Raw genomic sequence first — 19,909 nt, forward strand, 5'->3', positions numbered from 1 at the left:
CTAATAACCCTTCATCTAATATTTTCATAGTATATCTATCAGAATTTTCCGTTGCTGATAAACCACCCCTCCCCAGGCCCAGTTTCCACCAATCACACGCTTGTCAGCCGGTGAATCCTTGAGATAATCGCGCCCGACCTCCAGAAACGCGGCCCCGCATTAACCTGGGGCGGCGGCTGTGATATCAGTGTGATATGCTGCTGCCTCTCTGATTGGTCTGATGTGGCGATTTCCAGAAGCTGTGGAGCACAGCCGGATCGTCTGGCTTTGGGGCTTGGCGGGCTGTGGAGACTCCGGAGTGCGTGTCTTTACGGACGGGCTTGTTGTGTCAGTTTGAATCCCCGACTTTTGTCCGGTTACACTGGGGAATAATATCAGGTGGTTTTTTCCCCGCGCTTTTCTTGTACGGAGTTGTTGATCACTATGGTAGTATGGCTGGGGACGGTAATTCAAATTCTTATCATCCATGCTTTTGGATGCTACATGCTACTCCAATATTACCTTATCCATAAGGTAATAGGCCTCAATTTACCTTTGCGAAACTTCCCCGGATTCCGGTCCCCGCATACAATGGAGTTGTGCCAAGAATCAGCAATGTGACGATAATATCAGATGCCGATGCCGATACCGATTACAGGATGGAATTTATCATATTGCAGCGTGCCTTCTGCCTACTATTAGAAACGATATCACATAATAAGAGTAAGGAGTAGTGTAGTGTAGCATGTCATCAGATGCAAACCGTCCGGACATCTCCAACGTCATTGACTGATATGTACGTAATTTGACACCAGACTGACTTAAACATTCGTCATAATAATTGTTTCCCGGGGCTGGACCTTACTTTTTTGTTTTTTTATCTTGATGCCTGTTGTGTGACTTGTCTGACTTGTTTTGGGGTTTCTCTTGGCCCTATCGGGTGATGATGATATCTGATATGCGGGGTGTGTGTTGACATCAAGACTTGTTATCTCCTAATGTACGGGTTATGGTGGGTGGTAGGGTAGGTTCATCCAGACACATCTAGGTTCTCTTGTCTGGGGGAGGGAAATCTGGACTCATGCGTAACGGTGATAGTATCCAATCTCACGTATAATACCCCACACAACAATAAATATCTGTTGGTCTATTCCGCCGAGGTCTGGCGGTCGATAGGACTCCAATATGCGAAACCGGAGGTTGATATACCAGATAAATGAATCCAGCGATGTCGGAAGTATACAGCGAACGATGACGATCTCAGATCAAGAAAGCAAAAGAAAAGCAAAGAAAAAGAAAAGGCGACGGTGATCCCCCGGGAACACTGCCCCGGAGTCATGTGCGCCTATACATATATGTAATGTAGGTGTGTACAGCATTCGTCTGTAGATTTGTACTGAGTAGCATTATCCCAAGACGGTACAGCGCTTCCCAGCCAGACCAAATAATGATCCAAACATACGTTTTCTGTCATTGTAGATCATCTTTTTTGGATCATGAGATGGTGTGATTGAAGTGTTCCATGCTGTGTGGGGTAACAAGACGACACAGTTGGCCGGAGGGGTGGCAGGAATGAAGATCATAGATATAGACTACGTACCCCATTCTGCGTCCCAAGTTTGGGAACGGTGATCATCTCCAGCCTCCATCCAGCTTTCTCCGAGGGAAACACTCTCGCAAGCTCGCAAGTGGGCAATGAAGAGATTTATCAGATTTATCATCCACTGTTTAGTATATCCCACGCTCGTGGTGTGGGGAAAGACAAGCCAGCCACTTAGTCATGGCTTGTCATGGATGACCCTGCACAACATCGTGTTACATCAGAGGCTGAGCTAACCAGATAGGATTTGATAATAGAGTCAATTGCTCATTATCTCTTCTCCAAATAGAATAATAATAGAATGAATAATAGCAAACCTTGATCAGCACAGCTTGCAGACAGAAAAGAAGGAAAAAAAAGCGGGGTGGTGAAAATTCTTCCATTCTTTGATGGAGTTGGACTTTGCCAACCCTGTCTGTCTGGTGTAGATCTTCTGTCTGCCCATCGATCACAGCGGGGAAGATCTCCCTGTCCAGACAATAGTTGTGACTTCGCCTGCAGAATGAATCAAGGAAGAGAGGGGAAGAGTCTGTGTGAAGCCTGAAGTCTGAACTCTGATCATCATCAATAGTCTGAAGAAAATCACTCATGACCGCATATATTTTGCACAGTAGTCGGAATGCCCTCAAGTCTTGACATTTGTGCGATCACCAATACGATACAGTAGTCCACGATGCCGCCAGATCCGTGCAACAGCCAAGTGGTAGATCAAACAACGGACAGGTCGGTAGAATGCGGGTAATAAATGAGTGTATTAAATATCGCTCTCAGTGACTCAGTCAAGCCAAAAAAGGGCGACAAATATAGCCCTCGGTACCTGCGTGCCAACTCGCTGTTTTATGTAACTATCTCCAGTCTTCGGGGGACGCCGGTGGAATTACCAAATAAAATACACGTACAGGGCCGTACCAGGTAAAATACGCAAAAGTACGAAACACCGCATCTCGGCAATCGACCGGCATCATCTGCCCGGTGAGTGTGCATTGCTATCTCTCCATGGGGATAGCCCACGGGGAAAATTGGCCCTCCATCATCATATCAGATGCATGTGCAAATGTGCAATATATTCGGAACTTTTGCCCATATCCTTATCTCGAGAATCTCATTAGCTGGGAAGTGCCCACCCTTTTTTGGGGGGATTTTTATTAGATGGCTCATCCACGGTATCATCATGAGGACCTTGACCTTGACCTGTCCTGACCTATCCAAGAAAGGGTCACGATGCGAATCCGCTGATCGCCGGAGTGCCGAGTCTATCCTATCACAAGCGGCAGGGCCAACACGATATCATATCTCCAAGGCAATCCGTAGCCAGTGGTGGGAACTTGCGGGGATAACATCTGATTACGCAGTCTTGCTCATCTTATGATCTTTCTTTTTAGAAGACTACCTAGCTACCTAGGTATATCTAGGTAGGTATCTATTATTTTATGGCTGACTGTATTACAGCGTACAGACCCTCTGATCGACCACTAGAACGGCTGAGACGGCTTCATGCAGATTCGCCAATGCCCTGGATCTCCGTTTATCCATTGCTAAATGCTGAGTGTCGCAATCCCGCCCTTGCATTATACGATATATTTATTCCCTGTACTCCCATCACGCTGATGATGCCATATTGTCAATAAACTGGAACTATTCAAATACAATCACATAATCATTACCTATTGAAATATGGGGCAGAAAATGAGAGTCAGATGTGGCGTTGCCGGCTGGCGGATGGCGTTACCAAGTCCGTATCTTTCTTTATCCCCGGTGGCGCGCCAGTTCTTTCTCTTCTGGGCAGATTATGAAGACGTAAATTAATATCCGAAGATACTCCCTAGCAATTCAACTTATCAATGGGTCGGGGAAACTCCACAATTCGCCTTTTTGGAGAAGCGATGTGGTAGAGTCATCACTCTGGGGATTTGCACATGTCGTGTCTTTTTTTTTACTGTGGATCTGGGGATGGAATGCGGAGTCTGCTTTCCGTTTCTTCCACGGCACAAGGCACTTGCTGGGCATATAATTATCAAATATATGGAGTAATAAAGATAGATGAAACAATGCAGGGTGATGGTGTCTGATGATGACTGCAAGGACAAGTGGTCGTGTCTGATCACACCGGCGATTCGAGTGCGCCAGGTACCTTGTGCTCTAGGCCTATCACCGCAGCGGAAGCAGTGGTTTCGTCACCCAAGGGGGGAGGGGGTAGTCGTAAGTCGAAGATTTCCCAACTGGGACGAATGATCATTTACGGACCTCAGCCTGGCTGAATCGAGTAATTAAGGCGCTGTCTGTCTTGACTCACTCGAGAAGGCAGCGTGAGTGAGGCTGATGCAATGCTGGCGGTTCTGTTCCACCCCACAGTTTGACTGCCCGCATTGGGGCGTCATCCCGGGTCTTTTTCGTTTGCGCCCGCGACCAGCCAAACTGTAAGACCGCATCTTTTTTAAACGAAGTAGTCCGATGATGGGTGTCATCGTATGACTTCCATGACTGGACTTTTAACATCATGGACTCATTTGACATCCTTGGGTGGCCTTTTTGAATCATCCATCATCACAGTGCTGTTGTTGTTGGTGTGCTGCAGTCGTTGGTCGATCAGCTGGTCTGGACTGGGCGGTCTTGTAAAACTTTCTGTCCATTTCCTTTTGGCTTCCCCCGGTTATTGCCCCGACGGCCTCATTCCATCATATTATCCTCAGCGGCATCATCAGCATCATCAAGATGCCATCATCACTGTGCCACATTGAGTTGTAGGAATGTATCCATTAGACCGTGTGTTCACTCTGATAGCCAGAAAAGGTCGATGCGGGGTTCTAGAGCTCGATCATATGTCTGTTGGCTCTGTCTGCCTTGTCTGGTCTATTCTTACTGCTTAATATAATTCTTCTGCGCCTTACGATAAATCACGTAATCCCCTCTATTAGTTACCTTCTGTAGCGGTTAGCGAGGATTATTCTCCAGATCACCCGCGATAGCCGGCGATTCCCCCTTGGCTTAACACCACGCACCGGCGTTGCTTACCGCCACCCCTTTTTCTGCAGTTCCATTTTCTCTGCTCCGGAATCCCTATCGACTTTAGTCTCTGCCCCACATTCCTTTTTTTTTTTTTTTCTGTCTAGTGAATTTTTTACACACCGTGCGTGGTCGAACCAGACGGAAGATACCCCGAGATAGGCAACAAAGGACCAGGTTTTTTTGTATGGAGTGTAAAAAAAAAAAAAAAGAAAAGAAAAGAAATAATAATAAAAAAAAAACCAGGGTGCCCCCACTGCCGCTGAATCTCTCCCCCAAAGACTCTCCAACCAGACGATCCAAGTCAACTATCCTGAGCACGTTCTTTTTTTTTTTTTTTTCGCTGTCTTGTCTTTTTGCCCCCCCGTTTTTTCCTTCTCCCCACACATACAATATTCTTGTATCGCCTTTACCGTACAGTCACCTTTTTTTTTTTTTTTTTTTACACCTCCCGATTCCGATACTGCCAACTCCTCCCCTCCCCCCGAACGGCCTCTATTATTTCCCTTCTTCTTCCCCTCCATTCCTCCATTCTTCCCTCTCCTCCCTTTTTCTCCCGACTCTCTTTTATTTCTTGTCTCTCCCCAGATCGTCATTCTCCAGATTCTTTTCTTTCGAGATTTCTTGCCTCGACTACTTCATTCCATTCCTCCTTCCCTTCCACTACTATCACCACTACTACTACCTGTCTATCAATCCGGGTAGATCTCCGGGCTTTCTCTTTCACAAGATCCATCGCCATTCCATATCCCTACCCCTGGGACAGCTTGGTCGTTGCTTTCTACCACTCCATCGCAAGGCTTCGTTTGCTCCTTGCGGTATTCCTTTCGACTTCATCCTGTCTCTCCTTGCCAAGGTTAAGCTCTGGGGTTGACGGTCTTCCGGTGTTGATCGACGCTCCGGTTTAGCTCTCACCCCTGCTCCTGCGACCACCTCGGTTCCTCCCTTCGGATCTTCCATCTTAAAAAAGCACCCTCCCTCGAGCTTCACATGCCACCACCGGCTTCTTCAGTGGATTTTTCCAATCTGCTGAACCCTCAGAACTCCGCTGAACAAGACTCCCCGGTTGCTCTTAACAACTCGGCCCCCTCCACCCCCACGGGCCAGCAATCAGACTCTACCATGGCCTCCTCCGTGAGCTTACTGCCGCCCCTGATGAAGGGTGCTCGCCCCGCGACCGAAGAGGTGCGACAGGATCTTCCGCGACCTTACAAGTGCCCTCTCTGTGACCGCGCCTTCCACCGTCTGGAGCACCAGACTAGACATATCCGTACCCATACCGGTGAAAAGCCACATGCTTGCCAGTTCCCGGGATGCACCAAGCGCTTCAGTCGCTCTGATGAACTCACCCGTCACTCGAGAATTCACAACAACCCCAACTCGAGACGGAGTAACAAGGCTCAGCACCTGGCTGCTGCTGCGGCCGCTGCCGCTGGTCAAGAAAACGCGATGGTCAACAACACGAGCTCCATGATGCCCCCTCCCAGCAAACCCATCACCCGATCTGCCCCTGTCTCGCAGGTCGGCTCCCCCGATGTCTCTCCTCCTCACTCCTTCTCCAACTATGCCAGCCACATGCGTTCGAATCTGGGACCGTACGCGCGCAATAATGACCGGGCTTCGTCGGGGATGGATATCAACCTTCTTGCCACCGCCGCCTCTCAGGTAGAGCGCGACGAGCACTTCAACTTCAACGGCACTCCACGCGGTCACCATGTTTTCAATTCGCGTCACCATGGCAGCAGAGGTCTCCCATCGCTCTCCGCATATGCCATCTCGCAAAACATGAGTCGTTCGCATTCGCACGACGAGGAAGACGCCTACTCGCAGCACCGAGTTAAGCGTTCAAGGCCCAACTCTCCTAACTCTACCGCTCCCTCTTCTCCTACTTTCTCCCACGACTCCCTCTCTCCTACTCCCGACCACACACCCCTGGCTACTCCTGCACACTCTCCGCGCTTGAGGCCCCTTGGCACAAGCGAATTACATCTGCCGTCGATTCGCCATCTGTCGCTTCACCACACCCCCGCCTTGGCCCCAATGGAGCCGCAACCGGAAGGGCCCAGCTACTACAGCCCTGGCCAGGGTCACGTTGGTCCTAGCATCACCGACATCATGTCGAGGCCGGACGGCACACAGCGGAAACTCCCTGTGCCTCAGATTCCCAAAGTGGCAGTCCAGGACATGTTGAATCCCGCCAGCGGGTTCACCTCTGTCTCATCGTCGACCAATAATTCCATCGCCGGCGGTGATTTGGCCGAGCGATTCTAATTGAACCGTCGACACACTTGAGACATTCCATGTGTACAAATGGTTGTTTACAAAAAACAAAAGCAAGAAAGAAAAAGAGGAAAGCCCAAAAAAAAAGAAAATCTTACAATTTTCAACTTTATGCGCGCCACGAAACGAATAGACTTTTTTCCTGTGCATTTACAGTGTTGTTAAAGGGCATCATTGGTATCGGATGGTTGGTGTTTTTTTATTTATTTTATTCATTTCTTTTGCAAGGCGTCACTACCGTATAGATGGATGGGATATCTTGTGTCTTTTGTATTTTTCATCACTTCCACTTCTCTTCTACCCATTTAAATTTGAACCCGCTCTTCAGCATTTGTTCATTGTGTTCTCCTCTCCAAGGTCATGACCGATAATCTCACTCATGTTTCCTTTTTTCCATTACCATTCTTCGGGCCAGGATAGAAGGCATTGCAGGAAAGAGAAAAGCAGCTTATTAGGTACAAATTGTGTTGTGCTGTGCTTATAGACTGATGGGTTGGATCTGCCTGGTACTTCATTCTTGGCCTGTTTATACCATTAGACTTGTTACCAATACCACTTGAATCGAATTTAATTATTGAACTGGTTTTATCTCGCGTAAGCCCTAGACTCGAGACACCTGAGATACGATATCGTATGCAACCCCGCATCGCATGGCATGACCTCGTAAACGATGGGAGCTGAGTCGAGATAAGGACCAAAGATAGACACACCTTGGAAAAAGATGCATGATGCAAGAAATCAAAAGGATTACATGCTGCTGCTAGCGTTTGTGAAAATGAGGGTTAATTGAGAGATTTAATCCTCTGATCTTCTCTGGTGTGGGTTAATCCTGCATAAATCATTGTTCGAAATGTCCCTCAAATTCCCTCCCCTCTTTTTTTTCGCTCTTCCTTTTTCCTTCCTTTTTTCATTTTCTCCATCGCACCAAACGTGGCTCCAGTGATGTTATCTATTGCCTTTTGTTTATCCTGACTAGGAACTTTTTCCCGGCACACTTATTTTCTTCGATCTTTTTTCCCTTTCTTTCTCTTTCTTTCTGTTAAATGATCTGATCTGTTAACGTGAACCGAGGCTGATATGATGGATGCTGATCAACCATTCATTTCATCTTGAGGAGGGTCTAATGCGAGTGTCGAGTGTGTAAGTTGCATACATATTGTACTCGTAATGCCTGTATGCATGGCTAAGAACCCCTCCCAAAGCAGACATTTTTGATTATTACATATTACATATATCGCTTTATTAGCTTGATTTAGAATATTAAGGTAATTGGATTACTTCATTTGCATTTTATCCTCGGTGGATTCCGTATGATATAGTTATTATGGACAACAACCCCGCTAAAGCAATAGAACAGGATCGCATCCCCTCCATCCACGACAACCATGAGAATGAGAGGAAGACGCCCAACCATGGCTTCTATCATGGCCGTGCCATCGCTTTCTAGCGACTCTCCTTCCTCATCATCTACATCGTCAGTGGATACGAGAATCGCGTCCGAACTTGGCCTTGCAGCCCAGAACATGCTCGAGGATGACGGCACCGGTCTCCTCATCGTCCCCTCCTCCTCCACCCACCACCTTCACCACCAACAACGCCAACTCGCCCAACTCCAACTCCATCACCAAAACGATTACCCCTGCCTCTTCCACCTCCTCAACTGCCACAAAACCTTCACCAACGCAGAGCACTGGAAGACGCACGTCCTCAGCCACTTTCGCACCCACGCCCCGCCCAAAACCGCCCGCTGCCCCCTCTGCCCCAAGCCGTTTACCACTTCTTCTAACTCATCCGCCCGCACAGCCTGGGACGCAATGCTCGACCACCTCGACGTGGCGCATTACCAACACGGCCAAACGTTGGCGGGAAGCCGGCCCGATTTCGAACTCATGCGCTACCTGTTCCAGATGCGCATCATCAGCGAGGACCAGTTCAAGGTGCTGCAGTTGTCGCCGGCCAGGGGCAGTCCGGGGTATCATCGGTCGCAGGACACGGTGAGGGCGAGGGTGGGTTCGTCGGATGAACCGTTTTGTGCGCCGTATAGTCGGCGCAGGGAGGAGAGGAGGAGGGGACAGAGGAGGGGGATTGGGGTTTTGTAGTTTCTTCCTTTATCTGTGAGCGTGTCTGTTCTGTTTGTCTGTGTGTGTTGCTGGGGATAAAAGTTGGATATAGATTTCTTTGTATTTATCAATTTGTATAATGACTGATGTGTTGAATGAGAGTTTATGGAGATCGATTGTTCTGCTGGATGTCTAGATATAGACGACAATACCATGCAAGCCCGAAAGCAAAGTATCAAGTATGACATCGACTATCTTTGCTAAATATAACTATCTTTTATCCTTTACTAATAGCGTACTATAGACAGACTGACAGACTGACTACGAGGCGCATAGCTTGTGGCACTCCCTGGCCAAGTGAATGAGTGAATGCTTCTGCCACCTGCACAGTCTTCGCTTATTTCCCACTGTCGACCTGCTTAGCGCTTTGTAAGAACGACCTTTTTGATTTTATCTCCCGTCCTTTTCTCTTATAATTACCATCCCTTACCCTGCTACCTCCGTCTATCTACCCCATGGAAGAACAGACAAAAGACGACCATCCTACTGGCCAGTTCAAATACTCCACCATAACCGGAGCCAATTCGGCCGCACGATAAAACCATTCCTAAGCCGCGTGAGCAAAAAAGAGAATGGAAAAAAATTGAGCCCAACCCGATTTGAACGGATAACCTCCCGATCTGGAGTCGCTGTTATACTGTTAGTTAAATGTTGCTAAACAAGCTGGTTCAAAGTAGAACTTACGATGCGCTGCCGTTGCGCCATAGGCCCAAAGGATGATTAATCCTAAACTAACATAAATTATGGACAAATCATCAACTAAAGTGCATTCAACCTTCTAACTAGTTACGGACCCAATGCTTTTTGTAGACCTCTGTATTGTACATGAATAACAAATTCTGAATGGATTAGTCATGAAGGCTTGCAACTGATGCTTTGAAGGAAAAGGAAATGAATTCATCCATTTTTATAGATTCCGTGGATGGCTACCATAAATGGGAGATCTGGACCTCAGTACCTGTGATTCTTACGTCTTTCCTCTCCTTCTTTATCCGTTCATAATCCCTCGCTTGGATTTTTTTTTTTTTTCTCCTGTGTAATCCTACAGAGAAACTCGAGATTCCTGATTAGTTGTGGGGTCTTGCGTGAGTTGGATAGGTCTTGTGCCCATGCTTGGACTTTAGCATGATTGGGGTGATTGCGATATCTGAACTGCGTTAAGAAGGTATATAGCTTTTAGTTAGCTTACAAACTGGGAATTATCCAGACTTTTCTTTTTTTCAACCCACACCCTGAAATGAACCCAGATATCTGTCCGCGTCGGCAACTGCGCAGGGTTTCCAATGAATAAAGTGCCGCCATTTGTTCTCCTTCAGACATATCCATAGCAGCCAGTTTCATCTGCTGGCTTTGGCTGTACTCTGTAGACCTTTAGTTTATCTTCTACCCAGTTTGATCGAATAAGCTCAAGGCTATCGCCAGCGAAAAAAGCTTGGAGGGAAGCAATTTTGACCCTCTGCTTCGGGGCCTTCCTGATCTCCAAGAGATAGCATGGCCGTCGTTTGTTTTCCAGTCTAGACCTGTCTCCAGCTCCCATAGGCTGACAAGCTGGTCACAAATCTCTGCTGTCTCCTGGCATCTGGAAAGACGTGTAATGAGGAAAGTAATTTTACTATCAGACCCAAGAATCCCCTCGTCTACCAAGCATGGATTGCCAGTTTCATCACGTAGATCAATGCCATCTTTGTGCTACGATCTGAGTTAGTAACTAGAATTTCAAGGTTTTGCAGTAAATGTTAGAAGTATCAGGGGTCGAACTGACACTGTATACTGCTTCAGGAAGCCTGCTGCTGCTAGGAGATCATCATCTTCTGCTTTGTACCAAGGGCACAGATCTACAAATGGAAAGACCCCTGTAGAAATCAGCTGATCAAGGCAGTCCTTGGTAGAGAAAAGCGGGCTCTCCCAGGTCCAAAGCCTGCTGAGGAATGACTTGATTAACTTTGCGGAGTCACTGGGACCTGTGTAAAATGCCTGTCTTTCTCGATACCCGACTAATTCCAGCGCCGATAGTCAAAAGAAAGTACGTATTTCTCCATCAAACGCCGCAGGTGTCGCTTGTTCCATGACCATGTCTTTTAACGAGCCAGGGAAATCATGACATCTGTTCCTGAAAACGGAAACGGGACGTCGATTCTCCCTGGCGTAGCGTTGAATGTCATCTGCCCAGGTTGAGATTGTTTTCCGTTGGGGAATGGGATGAAAGCGTACTGGATCTAGGCATGATATCGCATGAGTCCGTATGCCCTGGAATCTATCACGATGGGATTCATCTGGGGCGAAGCACCAGTTCGCGGCACCAGTTCGAGCTTGGTTGGGAAGGGAGGGAAGGCCTAATAGAGAAATAGCGGCCTGTTCTTTGATTTCATCAAACTGGTGAACGCCCGGGAAGCTTTGGGCTTCATCGTGTCGGAACAAATAGAGTGCCGCCGAGTCTATGGAAGTTGGGCACGTTCTTTCCAAGCCTGAGAGAAATTTTGCGAGAAAGTCCGATCTTTGAGTCAAAGATCCTCGCTGTGGCGTTTCAAAGCCCCTCGTGTTGTTCTTCCAACATATCTGATGTAGATGACCTCCTCAGGCCGCATGCCTTCCACACACTGTAGCCACAGTCTCGTTTTTGCATATTGGATCCCAGTGTCATGAAACTGCGAGATAACATCCCTGAGTTGGTTCACGGTCATTGAAAAGGATCGAACATAACAAATTGCCCGTTGCTCGCTCGGACTGGCGAGATTCGTCTCTTTTTCGAATTGCAGCCCTAGGATATATACCAGCACGCAATCCGGGGTTTGCAGTGGTCTATGTTATAGAAGCTCCCAAATCTTGCTCTTTGGGATATCTGGGAGGCAGTGGTTTAGAGTCTGCGGCATGACTGCTTTAATATCCACGCCTCCTTCCGCAAGACGCCCCATTATTGTCTTTGAAACAGCTTTCCGAAGACCTTCCACGCCCTTGATATGCGATAGGCCTAATGAATCTTCTGAAAATTGTCTTCGACGCGGCTCGTACGCACGGCTCTGAGGCTATTGGAGGCTCCATGAACGCTATCGAGGCCCTATTTTGGGTGGTATCATCACCTACTGCGAGTGTCCGAGAGAATTAGTACATTGGGCCACAAGTGATCAAGGATAGGTGAGCTCTGCAGAATACCAGAGTGGATGGTGATTTTCCTTCTAGCCATTGAGTATGTATTTTCTAACTAGTACTGATGCTATCCAGAGGCTGTATGGGTTTGCTCTGTTAGGGGGAAATATTGATCTGATTAATGTCACCATGGAGACTGAGTTCTGGGCTTGGTACCAGTCCTAACCTTGTAGGTGCCCAGTCAACGATAAGTTCTGTCCAAGATATCGCCTCTTCATACTTACTCAATAACCATTCTAGTTCTTGTTTCTACCGTAAAAAGATGCACTATTGTCTTCGAAGGCGCTGGATGTACCAAACAGGATAGGGCTTATTTTAGGGTGGGTGGTCGGGCCGCCACTAATATACATAATCGACTATCTCCTTCGTGCTGAGCCTTCTAGCGAAATTCTGGAAAATGCAGGCCAACAGTTGGGCCTATGGCGCAACGGTAGCGCGTTGTAAGTTCTACTTAAGAACAGCTCTCAAATAGCATTCAACTAACAGTAACAGCGACTCCAGATCGATAGGTTATCCGTTCAAATCGGGTTAGGCTCATCTTAATTATCTTTTTTTATCTTTATCTTTTTGACTTTCTTATTTGAAGCAAAAGTCCAGCTAGCATTCATTCATTCATTCATTCCTTGATTATTCATTCTTGATTTTATTTATTTCATTTTCTGAAGTTGCCTTGAATTCATCTTTCATATAATCCTTTCCATTATGAGACAAAAGTACAGCCACATTATCAACTATTTGGGCCTATGGCGCAACGGCAGCGCATCGTAAGTTCTACTTCGAACCGGCTTGCTTAGCAACATTTAACTAACAGTATAACAGCGACTCCAGATCGGGAGGTTATCCGTTCAAATCGGGTTGGGCTCATTTTTTTCCTTCTGGAAATCTTTTTAATTATTTTGTTAGCTTCTCTGAGTTGGCTTTAGTTATTTTTATTTTTATTTTTTAAAATTTATTTTCTTCCCTGTTTATCATTATCTATTCCAGTATGTGAGTACGCTTGGACATGGATCGAAATGTCAATAGATACCTAAGGTAGTACCTAAAAGAGTTAAGGTACTCAATAGGTGTAGTGCTGTACTAATTACCAATTAATGCAATTAACTCAAACAGGGAATACTCATTTTAAATATTCAATATATTATCAGTATCCTCTATAACTACTTTACAATCCTTATGGAGCACTCGATGCTACAGAACTTCAGAAGGCAGTTCTTGACTACATATGAAGACAAACAGAACAAACATAGCAATAAAGCATCCTCCCTCACTCTGATCCCACCACACGTTCTACCCCAGCATCATCCTCCATCTTGCAATCAGCAAACCTGATTGTCAATTGCTTCCTAAGATCCTCAAATTTGTTCACCTCAGAATGACAACGTCATTGTCGCCATCTCTCGTCTGAATCCCCACACGAAAAACTATTCCTCCCCTTCCCGCCGCAACCTCCCGCTCCTCTCCCCGCCTCTCCGATCCTATCGCACACCGTTAACACCTTACAAGATGGAACGACTCTCGATCAACGATAACCCCGCCCCACAAGGGAATGCGCAGCAACAGTTCCCTGCGCAGAATGTGCTGGGCCCCTCTGCGCCGATGGTAGTGCAGGGTCCCCCGCAATTACCGCCCCAAATGTTCACCACCGCGGCTCAGTTGCTGGATTTGACAGATAGTAAGTTGTCTGGAAACCGGGGGGCTCGCTGGAGCAACGTATAAAGGAGGAGTGATATCATCTCTTCACGGCATGCTAACGCTGATATTTTAGAGAAACTCGTTCTGGTTCTTCGGGATGGGAGGAAATTGGTCGGCGTGTTAAGAAGTTGGGATCAATTCGGTATGGATGATATTGCGCGTCGTCATGGAGGAGCCGATGTATGATGGGTCTAACGCTTTTCAACTGCAGCCAACCTTGTTCTTCAGGATACCATCGAAAAAGTCTACGTTGGAAATCTTTATGCCGACATCCCTCGGGGTATCTTCATTGTTCGCGGTGAAAACGTTTTGCTTCTCGGAGAAATTGTACGGGTATCTCCCTCTATATTCGGTGATGTATGCTGATACACTCGTTTTTCTAGGATCTGGACAGGGAAGATGATGTCCCCACGACTGTCCAAAAAGCTTCGCCCCAAGAAGTCTTTGAATTGAAGAAGAAAGAAGAGGACGCCCGGAAAGCCAATGATAAGAAACGCAACAACAAGTTGCAGGGACTTGGATTCGAGGCCGAACACAGCGGAGAGATCCTATTCTAACCATTGACTCGGAATTGCTATTTACGGTATCGCTTACCCGCATCATCTGGGATGTGAGAAGCGAAATATTTTAATTTTGTTTGCAAGAAGGTTCTCCAGGTTATTGTTAGGTCGGTCGAGACTATGGAATACCCTTCAGAAGATCGCAAGAGCCAGATGCTGCTCTTCGACAGTACGACGATTTCATGAGAAGACAAGAGACGGACAATCATAGCTGAACAGCTGTGAAGGTATTAGATGTCTCCGAGTGGTTTCACTACTGGAGTGAACACGACAGATGGATGATGACCCGGGAGTCCTACTTGTAGGATCTGTGAATGGGATTTGGTCCACGGATTTGGAGCAGGAAGAAAAAGCCTTTTGACGATTCTGATGTCTATATCAAGAAGTTTTCGGAGGGCCGTGGAGTTTTACTGGCATTATTTGTTTGTTCTTGGTTTCTGCTCGAAGATGTCACGGTTGAAAGACCCTATATTTATACCATCCTGAAGACTTGACATGATCCAATAAATAAATTTCTTAACACTTTGAATACGAACAAACCAAAAATAATAATACTAGATCAAGCGAACCTAGATCTGTTATCGATAGGCCCGCCAAGAATTGTTGTTATCCAAAAAATCGTTCGGACCACCAAAAGTAAAAAAAAAAAAAAATCTCCGCATCCACACTTCTTCACTCTCTATCTCCTCTCTCCTCACCAAACAATTTCTGGAAGACTTCTCAACTGCCGGTAGGTCGATCCCGTCATCATGGCGACCCTGGCGGAGAAGCTCGAGAAGATCAAATCCCCCAAGCTGCAGAATCAGCACCATGTAAGTTCCGTCGAATTCCCCATTGATTGATTGACTGACTGACTTTCTTATCACCATAGACTGCCGTGGTGCTCTCCGCAGTCGAGGATACTCTTCGCGATCAAGGGGCAGACTTTTCTGCTACCGCATATTTCGCAGCTCTGCTCGCTCTATTGTCACAGTCGCTTTCTGCTTCCCAAGGCATCGTCAATAAGGACCTCGCGACCTCGGTGGTCTACCTTCTCGACATCACAACCGCCTACGTCCCCCACCCCATTCTTCGCTCAAAATTCGCCCAGATCCTCTCCAGTCTTGCTCCCGCTCTTTCGTTGCCTGAAGTCGAAGCCCCGCTTCTCCGACCGTCTATTGGCTGTCTCGAATCCCTCCTCATCGCCCAGGATGCCGCTGCTTGGAATCTCCCACACACCCAGGTTGGTCCGCGACGGGCGACCGCGGGATTGCTGAGTCTGGCCGTGGACCACCGCCCCAAGGTGCGTAAGGGGGCCCAGGAATCGCTCGTCAAGGTTCTCAAGTCTCCCCCGCCTAGCCCATCGCTCGATCACCCAGCCGCCGATATGTGTGCGGAAACCGGATTGCGAACTCTGGGAGATAGCATTGCCGCAGCATCCAAACAGAAGAAGGGCCGTCACCACGATCCCAACGGCCGGGATAACCATGACCCTCTCGTCATTCACTCGCTGCAACTGGTCAAGACGATTGCGACCGCGTCGGGCGGCTGGCCGAGCAAGAAGATCGAGCCGCTTTGCGAATTGCTCATGAATGCATCCCGCTCCACCAACGAGTATATCACCATGGGCGCGTTCGAGGTTTTCGAGGTTATTTTTGCTGGAATGGCCGATGAGTTCTCATCGTCGAAGCTCCCCCGTCTCTTAGATGCGATCTCCGAGTTGAAGCCCGCCCAGAACGACTCTCAGCTTCTTCCCCCGTGGATTGCCGTCTTGTCTCGTGGTTACGATGTGTCCGCTCAGATTAACCCCGAAGATACTTTCGAGAAACTCCCCGCTTTGTTCAACCTGGTTGCTAGTTTCCTGGTGTCTCCCTCGAGCAACATCCGAGTCTCCGCATCCGAGTGCCTAATCTCCTTCCTGGCCAATTGTATTCCGAGCAGTGTGATTATCGAGCCGTCGATCTACGATGAAAAGATCCTCGAGAAGCTGGCCCGGGCTGCCACCGATCTGCTTTCCGTCAAGTACCAGATTGCGTGGGCTGAGGTGTTCAACGTTTGCTCTGCCATGTTCGATAGCTTCAAGTGGCGGTCCAGCCCGTATTTGGATGACATTGTCAAGACTGTTGGGGAGTTGCGCAGCAACGAATCTTTCCGCGGAAAGAAGGAGGCGGATTCGGTTCTCGCAAGTGCCGTTGAAGCCATGGGTCCTGAGGCGGTTCTGAACATCCTGCCTCTGAACATCATCGAGCAGAAGGCTGGTCAGCCAGGCCGTGTCTGGTTCCTTCCGGTGCTTCGTGACAGCGTTACCAACACAAACCTCGCTCATTTCCGCTCTGAACTCGTGCCTCTGAGTGAAGCTCTATTCCAAAAGGTCATGGACTACGGATCTGCGGACAAGAGCGTGGAGGTGAAGATCTTCGAGACGCTCGTTCAGCAAACTTGGGCCGTTCTTCCGGGATACTGTGAGCTGCCTTTGGATCTTATCGAATCCTTTGACCAGGGCTTTGCCGAGCTTCTTTCCAACGTTCTCTACAAGCAAACCGAGCTGCGTGCTGATGTCTGCAGGGGATTGCAGACCTTGGTCGAGTCGAACCAGGCGGTTTTGGAGGTTGAGAGCGAGGGCGACGATCTGATTCTCCAGAGGAGAATCACCAAGGCCGCAGCCAAGAAGAACATTGCTCATCTGGCTGGGTTTGCCAGCAACCTGCTGGCCGTTTTGTTCAACGTGTACAGCCAGACTCTACCCCACTACAGAGGTTACATCCTGCAGTGTATCAACGCCTACCTGAGCATTACACCCGAGAAGGTCAGTAGATCTGTGCTTCAAGTATGAACTCGTATTCATGACTAACTTATTACAGGAGCTCAATGATACATTTGCTCGTGTCGCCTCGATGCTCGAGTCCTCTGTGGTTTCGGAGCAAGAGAAGGCCACGCAGGGTAACCAGCAATCGTCTGGTGACAAGATGCCGCCTACTTCGCACACATTGATTGATCTTGTCATTGCCATGTCGATCTACTTGCCCCGCTCGAGCTTTGCCAACCTATTTGCCATGGCTGCGGCTATCCTGAATGGTCAAACTGGTGACCAGCAGCTGATCAAGAAGGCCTACAAGTTGATTCCCCGACTAGCTTCGACAGAGACCGGAAGTGCTGCGCTTGTCGAGCGGAGCGCGGAGCTTCAGACCCTCTTCCTTTCCACAGCAGACAAGACACCGGCTTCCGCTCGTCGGGACCGCATGCTTGCCATCTCCGAACTCATCTCGTACCTACCGACCTCGGATCTGCACTTCATTCCTTCCGTCCTTTCCGAGGTTGTCCTTGGCTGCAAGGAAAGCAATGAGAAGGCTCGAACCGCCTCGTTTGACTTGCTGATTCACCTCGCCAAGAGAACCGTCGACTCTGAACGGAACCCGCCAGGCACCAAGATCCGCAACTCCTTGGTACCCCATATGCCGGACGATGCACCAGATGCACCAGCTACGATTGAGGAGTTCTTCACCATGGTGTCAGCCGGTCTGGCCGGTAGCTCGCCGCACATGGTCGCCGCCTCCGTCACTGCGCTCTCCCGACTCTTCTTTGACTTCCACACCGAGCTTCAGCCTGCAGTGCGGTCCGATTTGGTGCAGACAGTCGAACTGTTCCTGACTAGCAACAACCGCGAAATCGTCCGCTCCGTGCTAGGATTCGTCAAGGTCGCCGTCGTGGTGGTTTCTGATGAAGAACTTCGCCCGCGTCTCGACTCCATGGTCCCTAACCTGATGGCATGGAACAAGGAGCACAAGGGCCGTCTCCGCAGCAAGGTCAAGGGAATTCTGGATCGCTTGATCCGCCGATTCGGTGCTCCTCTCCTGGAAAGCTTGGTGGGTGATAACGATCGGAAACTGGTGGTCAATATCCGTAAAGCGCGTGAAAGGAGCAAGAGAAAGAAGAAGGAAGCCGGCGAGGCCGGCGAGGATGATGATGAGGAGGAAGAAGCCGACAAGGGCAACAACAAGTCCTTCGGCAACGCCTTCGACAAGGCCGTCTACGACTCTGACTTCTCGGACGACTCGGACGATGACGCCAGCGAGATCGACGTCGACGAAGAGGGTGTCACCCACGCCAAGGGCAGAAAGGGCAAAGGCAAGGGCAACAACAAGCAGTCAGAGCAGTACATCCGCGAAGGATCACCCGAAGACAACCCACTGGATCTCCTGGCCCCCAACGCCCTGGCTAACATCTCCACGACTAAGCCCAGCGTCCGCTTCCTCAACACCGGCCCGGGCTCTCGGAAACAGCGCAATGCCAAATTCGGACCCGACGGCCGTCTTCTCCTGGGCGGTGACGACGAAGACGCCGACATGTCCGGTGGTCTGGACGCTGACGCCAACGCCACACCGGGCGATGGCATCAACGCGTACCTCAACGCCGTCAGCGGCCCCGACGCCGCCCGCCGCGGCCAAAAGGGCAAGATCAAGATGTCGCAGAAGAACAAGGGCGGCGATAGCATGGATCTGGACGAAGAAGACGAAGGCGTTGTCTCCAAGGAGGACTTCCGTGCCGCCAAGGGCCCCAACTCTGGTCGTCGTGGTTTGGGAGCACCTAAAGCCCACGGACCCGGTGGTGGTATTCAGAAGCCTCGGAGAGGTGGTATGAACAACGGCCGAGGAGGCAGAGGCAGGGGAGGAGGCAGAGGAGGAGGCCGGGGTAGTTTCCGTGGGAATAGAAGGTAAACAACGACCTTTTCAGCATGGAAGTTGAAAGTTGATGAGAGATTTCCTTTTCCCTTTTCCTTTTTTACTTGAAATGAAATGAAGTTTGTTCTTTCCTTTGTCTATCACATTTTTACATACATAACACGCAAGGAGCTATTATGAGAAAGAAAAGTTATTTATTCTTCTTTGGCCATCAATCAATCATCAAGAAAGATTGAATATATAATGAAGTATGATCTGATCTGGTCTAACTTGATTTGATGACTTTGTTTATCTATGGTATCTATATACCCTTTTGAGGTTGGGTTTTGTTGGTAAAAAAATTCACTTATACTGTTTATGTTATTCAAAATTGACATGTCGCTTTTGCATTTTACTTAGTATTCTATAGGTTGGTCATGCAGGATAGATGAAATCTTGCAATTCTAATTCTATTCTTGGTAGGGTACTTATGGCAGGAGGTAGAGCCTTGTGGATGCGTCACTCAATTCCAGCACCCAAAGAATCGGACAAATAACATATCATTTTCGGTCTTTCAGACTGAAGAAAACCAAACATCCCACAGAAATTAAAGTTTAAAACATAATCTATGTTTATTTTATTTTATTTTAATTGGTAATGGAAATATAAAATAAACAAAAAAATTTCCTTAATGTGGTCCTGCCTGGGTATCGACACTGCGCGTGATAAAGTACATTACAAAGATCTACCATGATTCCCTGGTGACCAGCAGAATTACTTTCCTTGCCAAAAACGCTCTCGCCAAAACCAAATCCATCCCAAATACCGTCAATAATGATAATAATCCAACGCCATCAAACCTCACCGACCAGAGACTCCGTTGCAAAAAATAGA

At 48.2% G+C, this 19,909-nt stretch overlaps 6 protein-coding genes, 1 non-coding gene and 2 pseudogenes across 9 annotated transcripts; 7 read left to right on the plus strand and 2 right to left on the minus strand.

Annotated features, from left to right (window-relative positions):
• Positions 1-3,144: 3,144 nt before the first annotated feature.
• Positions 3,145-3,635, plus strand: ASPWEDRAFT_657459 (uncharacterized protein). Its single transcript, XM_040838817.1, has 2 exons — positions 3,145-3,311; positions 3,395-3,635. The coding sequence occupies exons 1-2, from the start codon at positions 3,277-3,279 to the stop codon at positions 3,588-3,590; spliced, it is 231 nt and encodes a 76-aa protein (XP_040685988.1). The 5' UTR covers positions 3,145-3,276; the 3' UTR covers positions 3,591-3,635.
• A 1,937-nt stretch (positions 3,636-5,572) lies between these two features.
• On the plus strand, positions 5,573-6,853 carry ASPWEDRAFT_53955 (uncharacterized protein; the record flags this gene model as incomplete). Its single annotated transcript, XM_040837981.1, has 1 exon — positions 5,573-6,853. One exon carries the CDS (start codon positions 5,573-5,575, stop codon positions 6,851-6,853), a length of 1,281 nt encoding a protein of 426 aa, XP_040685989.1.
• Positions 6,854-8,274: 1,421 nt separating this feature from the next.
• ASPWEDRAFT_175598 (uncharacterized protein) lies at positions 8,275-8,961 on the plus strand (the record flags this gene model as incomplete). The annotated part of the gene is made up of 1 exon (XM_040831381.1): positions 8,275-8,961. One exon carries the CDS (start codon positions 8,275-8,277, stop codon positions 8,959-8,961), a length of 687 nt encoding a protein of 228 aa, XP_040685990.1.
• A 605-nt stretch (positions 8,962-9,566) lies between these two features.
• On the minus strand, positions 9,567-9,693 carry ASPWEDRAFT_t171 (annotated as a pseudogene). Its single transcript has one exon. The product of its transcript is annotated as a tRNA-OTHER (tRNA).
• A 1,051-nt stretch (positions 9,694-10,744) lies between these two features.
• ASPWEDRAFT_745951 (uncharacterized protein) lies at positions 10,745-11,605 on the minus strand (the record flags this gene model as incomplete). Its single annotated transcript, XM_040839494.1, has 2 exons — positions 10,745-11,417; positions 11,581-11,605. 2 exons carry the CDS (start codon positions 11,603-11,605, stop codon positions 10,996-10,998), a joined length of 447 nt encoding a protein of 148 aa, XP_040685991.1. The 3' UTR covers positions 10,745-10,995.
• A 934-nt stretch (positions 11,606-12,539) lies between these two features.
• On the plus strand, positions 12,540-12,663 carry ASPWEDRAFT_t169. Its single transcript has one exon. It is a non-coding gene; the product is annotated as a tRNA-Leu (tRNA).
• A 200-nt stretch (positions 12,664-12,863) lies between these two features.
• On the plus strand, positions 12,864-12,990 carry ASPWEDRAFT_t170 (annotated as a pseudogene). The gene has a single exon. The product of its transcript is annotated as a tRNA-OTHER (tRNA).
• Positions 12,991-13,542: 552 nt separating this feature from the next.
• Positions 13,543-14,384, plus strand: ASPWEDRAFT_657935 (U6 snRNA-associated Sm-like protein LSm1). The gene is made up of 4 exons (XM_040838820.1): positions 13,543-13,798; positions 13,892-13,960; positions 14,030-14,145; positions 14,202-14,384. The coding sequence occupies exons 1-4, from the start codon at positions 13,630-13,632 to the stop codon at positions 14,373-14,375; spliced, it is 528 nt and encodes a 175-aa protein (XP_040685992.1). The 5' UTR covers positions 13,543-13,629; the 3' UTR covers positions 14,376-14,384.
• A 743-nt stretch (positions 14,385-15,127) lies between these two features.
• On the plus strand, positions 15,128-19,072 carry ASPWEDRAFT_53957 (mRNA-binding protein RRP12; the record flags this gene model as incomplete). Its single annotated transcript, XM_040837982.1, has 3 exons — positions 15,128-15,190; positions 15,250-17,163; positions 17,219-19,072. The coding sequence occupies 3 exons, from the start codon at positions 15,128-15,130 to the stop codon at positions 19,070-19,072; spliced, it is 3,831 nt and encodes a 1,276-aa protein (XP_040685993.1).
• Between the last annotated feature and the right edge of the window lie 837 nt (positions 19,073-19,909).

The sequence above is a fragment of the Aspergillus wentii genome (genome assembly GCF_001890725.1).
Source record: "Aspergillus wentii DTO 134E9 unplaced genomic scaffold ASPWEscaffold_7, whole genome shotgun sequence".
Classification (NCBI taxonomy): Eukaryota; Fungi; Ascomycota; class Eurotiomycetes; order Eurotiales; family Aspergillaceae; genus Aspergillus; species Aspergillus wentii.